General features: G+C 38.4%; 1 protein-coding gene across 41 annotated transcripts in view; it reads right to left on the bottom strand.

The window, feature by feature from the left end:
- The window catches only part of CLASP2 (cytoplasmic linker associated protein 2), a 179,355-nt gene that overhangs the window by 5,375 nt on the left and 159,635 nt on the right, over window positions 1-14,345 (bottom strand). For all 41 annotated transcript variants that reach the window (XM_044934175.2, XM_044934163.2, XM_044934162.2 and 38 more), the window contains 4 exons: window positions 13,273-13,426; window positions 10,599-10,827; window positions 3,345-3,538; window positions 2,243-2,371 (listed from right to left, as the gene is read on the bottom strand). In XM_044934175.2, coding sequence (XP_044790110.2) covers window positions 2,243-2,371; window positions 3,345-3,538; window positions 10,599-10,827; window positions 13,273-13,426 — 706 coding nt within the window. The remainder of the gene's footprint in view (window positions 1-2,242; window positions 2,372-3,344; window positions 3,539-10,598; window positions 10,828-13,272; window positions 13,427-14,345) is intronic.

Below are 14,345 nucleotides of genomic sequence, written 5' to 3' on the forward strand. Positions count from 1 at the left end.
ATTTCTGTGCCTGCAATCAAAAGGTTTCTCTATATAAACATATATGAATTTTGGGAGTTTGGGGACTATGTCTTTATTTTTCTGCACTCTCTTAATGCTGGCTTGGTTTAACGATGAAAGCCGTTTGAGCATGATACTGTGGCCGAGTTCTGCAGGGGAGCGGAGGCTCTGTCCACCTAGACTGCCCTGCCACTGGAGTCCTCAGAGCAGCCATGCTGACACCCCGCTCGCTGTTAGGACCCTCAACTCCAGGATGGCCTGTGCCCCTCTTATCACATTATTACAAAATAAAATAAGTCATTTCATTAATATGTTATCAAATTAACAATTTATTTCCCCTACTGTTCATAATGATTTTCTTTCCTTCTATACTGGACTTGGGCAGGTAAGATGCTGGTTTTGCAAGAAGAAAAAGTTATCTCTATTTTTATTGGAATCTGTAATCTCTAAAGATACTCTTGAAAAGATATAAAGATTACTGCTTCTGTGGCTATTTTTGGTATTGTCTCACTTATGCTCTCAACCTGAGAGGTTTAGAAAGGAACAGTGGAAAATACACTGGAAATCAGAAGCTGCTGTTGTTTAGCTGCTACGTTGTGTCTCACTCTTGCAACTCCATAGACTGCAGCCCACCAGGTTCTTCTGTCCATGGGATTTCCCAGGCAAGAATACTGGAGTGGGTTGCCATTTCCTACTCCAGGGGATCTTCCCAACCCAAGGATCAAACCCATGTTTCCTGCATTAGCAGGCAGGTTCTTTACCACTGAGTCACCAGGGAAGCCCCTGGGAAGTCAGTAGACCAAGGGCTAATTTTGGTTGTAATAGCTTAAGGATATCAATTTTATCTTTTGTAAAAATTGGTATGCTGCCGGCCTTATTTGGCTCAGAAGGTAGATAACTAAACTATAAATATTACATAGTTTTTTTTTTTTTTTTTTTTAAGGCTTCAGTAAGATGCCACAGATGTACCACTCAAACACCAGCTGGATTTTTTAAAACTGGATTAAAAATCCAGGTAGATTTAAAAGTTATGGCACATAATACCACAAGATTCAGTCATAGCTTCTGAAAGGTGAATAACTCAGATGGTTTTGATTTCTTCATAGCATCATCAAGATTTCCTTATTGTCATGTATGTGAAATGTGTTGTTTCAGTGTGGTTTTAGCTCCATTTCCCTAAAGATGAATGAGGCTGAGAATCTTTTCATGTGCTTACTGGCAACTTGTATTTCTTCTTTTAAAGAAGAGTCAACTGGTCCTCTGCTCACTTAAAAATTGAGTTATTTATCTTTTGATGGGGTTTGAGAGTTCTTCATATATTATGGCTGTTATCAGACATGATTTACAAAAATGTTCTCCTATGTTGTGGGCTGTCTTTTTACGTTCTTGAGAGTGTTTTTTAAAGCACAAAGGTTTTTAATTTTGATAAAAGTTCAATTTACACTTTTTCCCTTGTTATCTCTGCTTTTGGCATTATATCTAAGAAACTACTGCCTAATCCAAGGTAACAAAGTTTGATACCTATGCTTTCTTCTGAGAGTTTTACAGTTTTGGTTCTTATACTGAGCTTTAATCCATTCTGTCTCATTGCTGTTTTAACTTTCTTTTTTTTTGACTTGTCTTTTGCTTATGTCTTAGAGACACCTAATGCTCTCTCTTAGAATTGCAGTCCCTATTTGAAACTGGCTTTTCTAATTATTTCTAAGATTTTAATAAAAGTCCTTATGATTGTCTCATCAATGCCATTGGTTATGGTGGGGATATCCGAACAATGAAGTAATGAGACAGGTTTATAGGACTTTTTCAGGAAAGCTGTCCTCAGTGTTTTATTGAATAAACTCTTTTAACAGACACTTAGCTCCTAAAGGCAATTTACCACTTTAAAATAAGAGTAATTATTTCCACTAGTTATTAAAAAAAAAAATCCTATTGGTAAATGGAAAGTGAGGTTACGACTGGTAAACTCTAAGTGGAAATCTAAAAGTGAATGAAAGGAGAAAATAAAATCAGATAAATTATATCATGGAGTTAGCCTATTTGGGATAAAATGCCATGATATCAACATAACTAATTTAACAGAAAAGAACATATTTTTGTCTTTCAATCAGATACTACCTTGAACATGAAGTGGTCATAAAGAAAATGCTTGCCAAGGGCACTTTCCAAACACATTTATATGTTTCATACAATAATATCAAAAGTACTGAGAACAAAATAATACTTTAACTGTTAGATAACTCACCTCCTTATGAGGGTCTTTATGTGCTTCCAGTGTTTTCATGACAGTCAATTCTGCATAGTTTTTAAATCTTGCTGGTTGATGCCTTAGGATTTCTCTTAAAACCTTCAATGCCAAAGCCCTGATTGTAGGCTAAAAGGAAACATTTTAATGTTGTAATGCAAGAAAAGTTATGACCAACCTAGACAGCATATTAAAAAGCAGAGACATTACTTTGCCAACAAAGGTCTGTCTAGTCAAAGCTATGGTTTTTCCAGTGGTCATGAATGGATGTGAGAGTTGGAGTATAAAGAAAGCTGACAGCCGAAGAATTGATACTTTTGAACTGTGGTGCTGGAGAATACTCTTGAGAGTCCCTTGGACTACAAGGAGATCCAACCAGTCCATCCTAAAGGAAATCAGTCCTGAATATTCATTGGAAGGACTGATGCTGAAGCTGAAGCGCCAATACTTTGGCCACCTGATGCAAAGAACTGACTCACTGGAAAAGACCCTGATGCTGGGAAAGACTGAAGGCAGGAGGAGAAGGGGACAACAGAGGATGAGATGGTTGCATGGCATCACCGACTCGATGGACATGAGTTTGAGTGGACTCTGGCAGCTGGTGATGGACAGGGAGGCCTGGCGTGCTGCAGTCCATGGGGTCGCAAAGAGTCGCACATGACTCAGTGATTGAACTGAATGCAAGGGTCTTAATATAGGTTGAGGGAACGATAGAGAACTGCATAAAATATGTGGTATATTACATAATCAAGCTTTCACATCTCCAGCTGAAAACTACACTTCTCAAAGATATGAAGAACCACTAGCTCTATTAAAAAAAAATTTTTTACTTCTGAACAATTGATTCAAATATGCAAAAAAAGTTGCACATTTGAATAAGAATTTATGTCAGCAATGTTTTTTCTGTGGTTAATTGCTCAAAATCATTGATCTACTTGGTTGAGAAGAAAAAGTATTTTATGGCGAAAATTTCATGCACACTGAAACAGCAGCAAAGACTCATTTCCCCAAATGCCAAATATGTGTAGTGTTTGATTAATAGGCAATGACAGGCAACCCAAGACACAAAAACAGGCTATTGTTTATATGTTCTGCCACTTACCTCTTTATCCCCAAGGGTTTCAAGCAATAAAAGTAATATCGTTTTGAAGTGTTCATCCCAAACACTGAAAGATTCTTCCTGTGTCAGTTTCATGAGTTCATACAGGGCGATTTTTCTTTCTTCTACGCGTTCATTATGGTTAGACAACTCCTTCAACAACTCTGCAACCAGGTCAGAATGGTCTAGGGAAAGATCTGTCATATGGACATGATGTTAATTCTGTGACTTTAGAGGGCAACTTTCACAAGGATGGGGATGATAACTTTATATCATCATGAGACACAGACAGAAAGTTGGTTATAAAAAAAGCAAAGAACAATGACTAAGATTCTTTTCCATTTGTCATTCCCAAAACCTCAATGTTAGCTTAAAACTTTTTATGATAAAAATTAATGAGAGAGAGAACTGTATAATGAACCCCCAATCATATTATTAACCCAGACTTAAAGACTAAGATTTTACCATTCTTACATCATCTTTGCCCCCACCCCCACTTATTTTTCTCAAGTATTTCTAGCAAATCCCAAATGTATCATTTCATACTTACTCACTTCAGCATGCATTTCTATGTTGTCATGCCAAGAGGCTCACAGGGTTTGGGTACTCCATTTTTAGCGATACCAATAGTGATCACTGGATTTAACCAGTAACAACTTGATCCCACCATTGTAAAGTTCTCTGTCTGTCAATCTCTGAATTAAAGATTTCACTTACTGATGGGGTTGAATTAATTATTTTAGTAGGAGTTAAAAATGTGTTGTAATTTTTCTGAGCTTGAGTTTGTCAACTAGTGCTATTTTGATTACTCTGAAAAGGAGTTTAATATTTCCCTTTAAATTTCAGAGTCAAGAGTTTGGGCCCAGTGGTTATCAAAGAGTTTTCATTTGTTTCTGCTTTCTTTTTTAAAAGTGTAATTATGAACTCATTAATTTTCTGAATTTTAAAGGACATGCTGGTTATTTTTTCAACAGTCACCAGATAATGCTTTGAGTCATCTTTGTAGGAAAGACAATTCAATCCAAAAGTTCACTTCAGAACATTACAAAACACCAGAGTTCTTCCTAAATTCTTTTGATGATAAAATACATGATAAATTCAGGTTTTCAGGGACTTGGGCAGGCATCTGTGTGAGCAGAGGTTGTGCCGTAGATTCCTTTCCCTTCTAACCCCGTCTCTGGAATAAAATAACCACAGACCATGGTGCCTGAGCCTAGAAGGTCCACCTGGGTCACTGCCTCTCCAGGAAAGACGGCTGACACTGTGGGGCCATATGCTCTGTGGCTCTGCTCGGCACGAGCATTCTGGTCTTCTGGAGAGGGTCATAGCCAACAAAAGGAAAGGTTCAAGAGGAAACTGCACGTTTCCCTAAAGTGACCCTGGAGGTTGTAGTCTGCCAGATGGCTCACTACTGGTCCATAAAAATAGACACTACTGTGCACATCCTGCTGGCTGGTTAGCACGGACCTAGAGATACCAATGACCTGACATTACAGATCTCAGGGAATCTACAACTACGGAAAGAAAAGCTCTATTTCACTTAAGAGGATTCAGAAATCTGAAGAAAGAAAACCAAGCTGAACTACCAGAACAGATGAATTTTTTTTCCCCCTTTTGGCTGCACCCCATAGCATGGAGATCTTAGCTCCTCAACCAGGCGTTGAACCCTTGGCCCCACTCAGCATTGGAAGCTCCGAGTCTTAACCACTGAACCTCCACACAAGTTCCCAGATGACTTCTATTGGAATAAAACTAACAATGATAGGGAAGGGAAACTGAACCAAATAAAATGACAACACTTACCAACTATAAAAAAGGAAATGTGTTAGGACAACTTTTGTGGAACTATAATAAGAGCGCTAAGAACCTCTGATCCCCAAACACTCATATATGACAGCACAAAATGTGACTACTGAAATTATAACCTGAGGTAATCTGGAAAGAATGAGCACTGAGGAGAACCAAATTAGGATTGTGGAAAATTAAGAAGAATTTTTAAGAAATGCAGAGCAAAATCATGAAAAATATGAAATTTCAGTTCAAAGATCTTAATTTGGAGAATAAAAATAAACTTATAATAAATTCATCTGTTATAGACCAACATTAGAACAATGTTGCTGGTTTAACAAGAACTACTGCAGCAGGATAAATACATCTCTACAAACTCCTCAAGAATCACTCCTGAGAACTTACATTATCAGACTTTCAAAGATGTCAGAAAATCATTCTGATTAAGAGTGTATTTTATTTCAGCTGAATAAAGGGAAATCTCAAGAAAATGCTTTGTTTCAAAGGAACTCAGTTCTCTTCTTCATGAATATAGGCTTTGTAATTACTCTAGAAGATAATTAGAAATGATTTGTCACATATAATGGTCTGGACAGATGACTGACAGGAAAATAACTTCTGCCAAAGAAAGGACAAATTATTTGTTGATAAAGTACAGTCAACTGTATTTCCTCTTCTAACACAGAAAGGCATTGTGGTTCTGTGAAAAGAACAGAGGCTCAGGAGTCTCAGCAAGCCTCTCTCTCAGCCTTTGTGGGACACGAGCACACTCTTAATTACTGTGGAGGCTGGGTTTTCTTATCAGTAGAACTGGAAAACGGCACCCACCTCCTAGGGTCAGAATGAGAATCTGGTTCTAAACCATGAGTTTCTCTTGAATAACAGTATTATCCTCACCAGAGATAGTATATATTCTGGAATATTACAGTCCCTGGTGAACTTTATGAAGGTCATAATTAGAACTGGCTATGAGTGAGTTTGACTTGTTATTTTGATAAATCTATCACTAATGTATGTATCTGTCTGTGACATGTACAGAAACATCTGAGTAAGAGAGATACTTAATAAGAGTATCTCAGAGTTTTAAAACAAATTTTCTTTCATAGAAACTCCCACTTGAAGAAAATAGTTATTTCCTAACAAAGGTCTGTCTAGTCAAGGCTGTGGTTTTTCCAGTAGTCATGTATGGATGCAAGATTTGGACTATAAAGAAAGCTGAGTGCAGAAGAACTGATGCTTTTGAACTGTGGTGTTGGAGAAGACTCTTGAGAGTCCCTTGGACTGCAAGGAGATCCAACCAGTTCATCCTAAAGATCAGTCCTGGATGTTCTTTGGAAGGACCGATGTTGAAGCTGAAACTCCAATATTTGGTCACCTCATGCGAAGAACTGACTCACTGGAAAGAGCCTGATGCTGGGAAAGACTGGGGGCAGGAGAAGAAGGGGACGACAGAGGATGAGATGGTTGGATGGCATCACTGACTCAATGAACATGGGTTTGGGTGGACTCCAGGAGTTGGTGATGGACAGGGAGGCCTGGCATGCTGTGGTTCATGGGGTCGTAGAGAGTTGGACACGACTGAGCAACTGAACTGAACTGAACAAAAGTTTTAGATTTTAAAAACAAAAAGAAGAGGGGAAATTTTACCTGGGGCCAGGGTATAAAAGAAAAATCAAAACAGCAAAAATGAGGTCAATATATTAAACAGGATAGTGTCAGCAACATTCACAATAATGTCAAACAAAGTCTTCACCTCAGATTTTAAAAAGAAAACAGACAATAAATGAAAATAACTGCTGTGCAAAGCCTGGAGAAACTACTACTTTGGTTTAGTAGGAGGCTTATCCATCTTTGAAGAGTGTTTACTCAACATAAAAGGTCTGGCTTATGTTTCAGAAGTCAATCAAGTATTACGCTGTGAAGAAATAATGTTCTCAAGTTCAGAACTATTCAACCCAGTTTAGGTTTCAGCTAATTTTCAAAGATATTTTCCTTTAACAAATAGGAAACAGATGATCTTTAGTAAAGGAGAAGAAAATTAGAGTAGGGGGTGATCTTGCTACGCTGTCACAATTTTGGCTTTGTGATGTGATATTTGTGATATATCAAGTCTCTTTTAACATGAGAAGTTGGTAAAAACACAATTCCTCAATCTCATAAAATGAAGATATTTTTTCACTCATCAAAATTACGTGCCTGGGGACACATTCATGGGCAGAGTAAACAGGGTTTCCACATGTGAGAAGGGGAAAGGTAGGCGTTTCAGAGTTCAGCCAGAATAGGAAGCATGTCCCCATGTAGTGGCAACCAGGTGTGATCTGTCAAGAGCCCAAGCAGAAGGGCACTGGGTGTCAGTGTCCATGTGGAAGGGGGAGCCCGGCAGGGTGAGGCATGCGTGTGTGCAAGTGAGGAAGTGGTGGTCGGGATGGAGAACAGGTTGCACACAGGAGGGCTGATCAAATAAGTAAATGTACTAAAGATAATGGAAGTCAGGCTTCTCACAGGGGTTATCAGCATGTAAAGAGAGAAACTAAAATTAATCTCATGGTGCTAGACTGGAATTGGAGTTATTGGTACAAACATACAGCTTTTGACAGATACAGAAATAGATATATATCAATGCATACATACTCCTTAGCTCTAGTCACTTAGAGGAAGTATATAACAAGTGCCCAAACTTTAGTCTTAAAAGATCAGTTCCTATTAAAAGGAACCAAGGATTGATCCTTGGAGAAATGGCTAGTTCCAGGACTGAAGTAAGGACAGTGTAAGATTATGCTGTGTCAGAATGTAAGGATGGAGACATGTTAAAAGGACACAAAGCCAGCTTAAATGGGATCCTGGTGGTCAAGTCAAGGACAACTGGAGCATCAAAACAAATAATGATAATTAAACATTATAACCCATTGAATACAATAGGAAATTATGTGTCTATACGTAAATTATATGTCTATACTCCTAAGAAGGTCATGTTGCATTTAGTCTTCACGCCTCCTTCAGTGTTCAGTCTTTTCTTGGCTTTCATGACTGTGGCACTTTTAAAAATTAAAGGCCAGTTATTTTGTAGCATTTCCCTAAATTAAGGTTTGTTTGATGTTTTCTTACGATCAGATTTAGATTATGTGCTCTTGGCATCAGTATCACAGAGGTGACAGTACATCTGTTGACTAACACGCGATTTCACTTTGCCCCAAGGTTGGTGATATAACCTTGATTACGTAATTATGGTGCTGCTCCTAGGCTTCTCCACTGTGAAGTTACTCATTTTGTAATTAGTAGGTTTTTTTTTTTTTGGAGAGGTATTTTAAAACTGTAAATATCCTGTTTCCGATTTGTTGTTGTTGTTCATTCGTTCAGTGGTATCCAACTTTTTGCAACCCCATGGACTGAGCATGCCAGGCTTCCCTGTTCTTTACCATCTCCCAGAGTTTGCTCAAACTCATGTCCATTGAGTTGATGCTGCCATCCAACCATTTCATCCTCTGCTATTCCCTTCTCCTCCCGCCCTCAATCTTTCCCAGCATCAGGATCTTTTCTAGTGAGTTGGCTCTTCACAGCAGGTGGCCAAAATACTGGAGCTTCAGTTTCAGCAACAGTCCTTTCAATGAATATTCAGGGTTGATTTTCTTTAGGGTTGATGGGGTTTGATCCTTCTCAAGAAGGAACTGTATTCACAACTTTTAAACTTTTGCCTGTTTTGAAATAATACTTAAAAAAAAACCCAACCCTACATATAGACACACACATAGATGGGAGATGAAGCAGCTGTGACCACTGTGCATAAATAATATAAAAACAATTAAGTTGTTAAAGCTAGGTCTCAATCACCAGGCTGCTGCTATGACTCAGGGATAAAAGGGCACTTTGCTGCTATGTTCAGTTTATTCACACACTCCTGTTATGCTGCCATTGTGACTAAACCTCAACAGCATAGTCAACTACATATGATAGATTAAAACACACCAAAGTGCATAATGGTCACAATTTTATAGATTCTTATGTAATTCAGGGAATTTGGTATATTGTCATAATTTTGCCTTTGTGATATTTGTGATATATTCAGTCACTTAATATGACATGTTGGTAAAAATATGATTCATCGACTGCATTAGTAAAGAAATACAGAAGTGAAGAGATCTTTCTACTCTTCAAAATCAGAAAAATTAAAAAACAAAATTGAGAGCTAATTTTTCAGTCTTCCTAACAATTAAAGAAATGCTTATTAGGATAACCTATTTTATACCTATCATAATGATAAAACATAAAAACACTTAAACATTCTGGGTTGCTGAGGAAATCAGTACTACTTAAACTGGCCATGTGTTTTGAGTTGGTAACTGGTAGTAACTCTGAAAACTTAAGACTTACATATCCTTTAATTGAGCAATTCTATCTCTAGAATGCTCTTAAAATTATCTGTGTATGTGCACAAAAGTTTATGCAAAAATAAGTTCACTGACAGCAACACTGAGGAATAAAGGAATACCAGAAACTATGAATACCTAATTAATGAAATCATGAGGCAGTGTTGAGGGGGAGACTTTCAAGTTTATCTACAGTTAGTTACATATTACTAAAGATTACTTAAGCCTTTAGTTCAATAAAGAAGTAATGAATCACATAATTTACAGAGGAAATATGCAATTCCTTATTATTAAAAACAAAGAAAATAAAAAAAATACTATTTGCACTGTTTTACACTTTCTAATCAGTTTCTATACATCTTATCCAAACCTTACAGCATACTATGATCAGAAGGGCAGGTAAGATGGCATCTCCAACCGTGACAAGTGAAGTGCAGGAAGGCCAACCAGCCTCGCAGGTGACACAGCTTATTTCCTAAGTATTAAGAGCTTAGACCCAGACTTCCCTGGTGGCTCAGATGGTAAAGAATCTGCCTGCAATGTAGGAGACCTGGGTTCAATCCCTGGGTTGGGAAGATCCCCTGGAGAAAGAAATGGGAACCCACTCCAGTATTCTTGCTTGGAGAATTCCATGGAAAAAGGAGCCTGGTGGGCTATAGTCCACGGGGTTGCAAAGAGTCTGACATGACTGAGCGACTAACACACACACACACAGCTTAGACCTAAGCCAACTCCAAATCTTAATTGTACCTTTTCCCATATTCAATCCTTGATTAAAGAGTTTATAACTTCACACTAAAGAATGGGTATCCCTTTAAAGGCTTTTGTCCGTCTGTATAAAAATTAATAACTAAATGAAAATGTAACTGGTTTCAGTTGTTCCTGGGAAAACTAAAGTTTTCTTGATTTCAAGGATGATCTTAGGAGGATTAATCTTTTATTATGAAGAAGAAAACTACTGAACCAATAGAAATGAGCTCCTAGAAGATGGCAGAGAACATTCCCACCCTCAAAGATCCTTCCTTTTTAGGGAATTACACAAAAAGAACACATATATTCTTTTGTGTCATTGATTACCAGTCCTCCGAACACAGACAGGACATACCATCAGGAAACTGGTCAGCATCATCATCAAACATGGCTTCCTTGAGGGCAGACTTGTTGAAGGGACTGATGCTATCTGAATAGTTATATGGATTATAGTCTCGGGAGCGTGGAGAGGAGTGAGCAGGCACTGAATGGAGCAGTGAAGCCTTATTATCAACGGCTGTTTGGCTTGAGTCAGTAGCATCACCTCCTGCTCTTGGGTCAGACATCCCAGGACCGCCACACATCTATTAATGGGAAGAGGAAGGCACAGCAAATTAAATCATTTCAAATATCTGTTTGAAAGTCTAAAAAGGTATTTCCCTACCGCTTGAAAGGCTATTTTGAAAAGATAACAAAAACCAGCTGAAAAAAATTAAGTCATGGAAATCCACGTGATGATGAGCTAAAACTTATATTCAGAAAGTCCAAGTTTACTAGAAAAGATGTAAAGAAACCATAGCCATAAGGGCAAATAAGAATCATGAAAGAACACTGTCTCTAATGATTCCTACAGTTTCCTTATCAAGGGCGGGATCAAATATATACAATGTGATTAGCAAGTTTCTCTATGCCAGTAAAAGATACAAAACAACTTTCATTAGAAACACAGAACTAAAAGCTCCCAGATTTCATTATTAAATGTAAAGTCTACAATGACAATATGTTAATAAAGTATAAGAAAACTGAATTTAAAAAGGCCTACTTAAGGAACAAGAGGCCACATAGAACAGCATGACTTTTGGAACGCTGCATGATGGAGTTTGGGCGCATTAACATAACTTATCAAAATACCAATTACCACCATCAATACCACCATTACCACCATACAGTGAGCAACCATGTGCTATGCCAGTAGCAAGGTGTTCTACAAACATTCTTTAAATATTTACTGTATACATATTCCATGCCAGGCATCATTACTGGCATTGAGAATATATTAGTTAACAAATGAGAGAATGCCGTCTATCCTCATGAAGCTGACATTCTAGTTGAGGGACAGAGACATTAGAAAATGTCATGAGTGAGTTATGTATGTGGTACAGTAGGAGGTGAATCTCCTACGGCAGGCAAGGGCAGTATTAAAGGGATCTGAGTGCCAAGGCTGCAGGTGAGTCAGTGTGGTTAGAGTAAGTTTCACTGGGAAGCCATTGCAGCAAAGATCTGGAGGAAACGAGGAAACTGGCCACGGCTATCTGGAGTAAGAATGTTTAAGGCAGAGGGGGCAGCCAAGACAAAGGCACTGAGGCAAAAAGCATGCCCTGTACATTCAAGGAATAGCGAGGAGGCAAGTGGCTAGAGCAGAAAAGAGTAGTAGGGGACGAGGTTGGAGAGGTAACAAGGGAAAAAATTCTACTGGGTAGACTGCGGCTTGTATTTGAAGACAGACTAAGCAGATTTCCTGATGGACTGAGTAGGGAGGATGAGACACAGAGACAAGATGAGGACAACTGTGTGTCCAAGGTTTTTGGCTGAGCAACTAGCATTGGATCAACTGAGACAGAAAAGAACAGTTTGGGGGAAAGATCTGGAGTTCAAACAGGAAGCTAGATGTATGAATCTGGAACTCAGAAGAGGTCTGGGTTGGATGGAATCACATGATTTATTATACGCATAATAATTTTTTAAGGTATGCAGTAAGATCCCTATTTTCCTTAGGCAGACATGAGGTTTACAAATGATAATCTGACTAGCGAGTAAATGGCAAACTCACTCTTGCCAGAATCCACTACTTGGCACTGCCCCTGCTACTCTAGGAGGGAAGTCTCAATCATGCAGTGATGCCTCCTTACCTCTTACTGCTACCACACTCAACTTGTGAGGCAGGGAACCTCAAATACGAGTAGGAAGCAGGGTTTTGGCATTCAGTTTTCTGGCCCATCTGCCATGTAGGCATGGGGAGAAAAACCATAGCAGGAAAGAAGTCAGGAGGCAGAGAAGGGGGCCCTTTAGAGATCTGCTAAAGTACTGCAGTGTTCTACAACTGTGCAAACACTGAGAAACCACAGATTCCACAGGAAATGGTGGGACAGCTTGTTCTTAGAAAAGTCTAAGATGTCAGAGAAAAGTCGAAGTAGAGTAGAAATATCAACAGCTCTTTATATAGTGGCAGAAATAACAAACTGAACAATAATATTCACAAATGTTAGAAAGATGAGTCATAACATTCTTAACTGGAACCACACAAACTGATGAAAATATCACCACACTGAACAGGAATTTTCAAAAAGTCTAAACACTTTATTTTGTCCTACAAGAGCCATGGGATCTGGCCGATGTTCTGGTCCTCCGCTCTTTCATAACGCACGTGCTTTCGTAACTACACTGGCTTTCGTCCTGGTTCTCAGCTGGACAAAGCCTGCTCCCATCTAAGTGTCTCTGTGCCTGCTATTTCCTTAATGGAATTCTCCTCTCCTAGATCTTATAAGGCTCTATTTGGGTCTCAATGCAAATGTCATCTTTCCTACAGCACTAATCTCTATCTAAAACTCCACAAGGAACTTGAGAGCAGCATCTATGCCTTGTAAATCTAAGACTTAGAACAGAGCCTGGAGCAAGGTAGGTACTCAGTAAATACTGAGTAATTGACTCCTGGAAGTTTATATCTGAAAGTGACAGAAAGCAAAGTTTAAAAACAAAATTAAAAACTCTTAATGAAAACATGTAGAATGTAAGAATATTCAAATACTCACTGAATCGCCATCATCTTTTTTAGAATCTCTTTTCAATGGTTCATTCATATCTTCTTGACTACGGAAGCTGAAATTCTGAATTGCTTCAGTGACACCTCTAAGAGAGCTATAAATATCTTCAGAGTTCATATTTTCTGTGTCATAATCAAAAGCACTATGAAAAAGATAACAATTAATTTTTGTTTCTGTGTAGTTTTAAAATATGAATACATCTGAGGAAATGGCACAGGATGTTTATAAACACAGAGTTAGAGAATGTGTATGTTCTAAAGCATAATTAGCAAAACAAAACCTGACAGGTATAAATGGCTAAAGAGCATGTCCCCCTGTTTGCTCACCAAGGGCAGTTTATAGTGACTCTATAAGGCACAGCCCTTGACAACTGGTTTTTCTTTTCACCTTAAGAACTTTTTTTTACATTTTTAAATAGCTGAGAAAAAAATCAAAACATATTTTGTGACACATGCAAATTATATAAAACTCAAATTATGTGTGTGCGTGCTCAGTTGTCTCCAACTCTTTGTGACTCCATGGACTGTAGCTCGCCAGGCTCCTCTGTCCATGGAATTTTCCAGACAAGAATTCTGGAGTGAATTGCCATTTCCTCCTCCAGGGGATCTTCCAGAAATTATTTTGGAACATAGCAATGCTGATTTATTTAGCTATTGTCTATGGCTATTTCACACTACAACAGCAGAGTTGAATAGACCTGACAATGACTACCCTGCCTGCAAAGTCTAAAATATTTACCATATGACTCTTTACAGAGTCTGCTAACCCCAGTGGGTACTGCTGGAAGAGGAGACGAATACATTTTACACAAATATGTAAGACGATTGAGAATTTTTAACATAGAATATAAGTGTTACTGATATGAATTCTTTTTTTTGGCCACATCATGAGGCATGCAGAATCTTACTTCCCTGACCCCAGGGATGGAACCAGTGCCCCTGCAGTGGAAACAGAGCCCTAAGCACTTGACTGCCAGGGAAGTCCTACTGAAATATGAGTTCTATAATCAGATTCTAAAATTCAACTCCACCTGGAATTTAGCCATCATAATTATCACATAT

The sequence above is a fragment of the Bubalus bubalis genome, chromosome 21 (assembly GCF_019923935.1).
Source record: "Bubalus bubalis isolate 160015118507 breed Murrah chromosome 21, NDDB_SH_1, whole genome shotgun sequence".
Taxonomy (NCBI): Eukaryota; Metazoa; Chordata; class Mammalia; order Artiodactyla; family Bovidae; genus Bubalus; species Bubalus bubalis.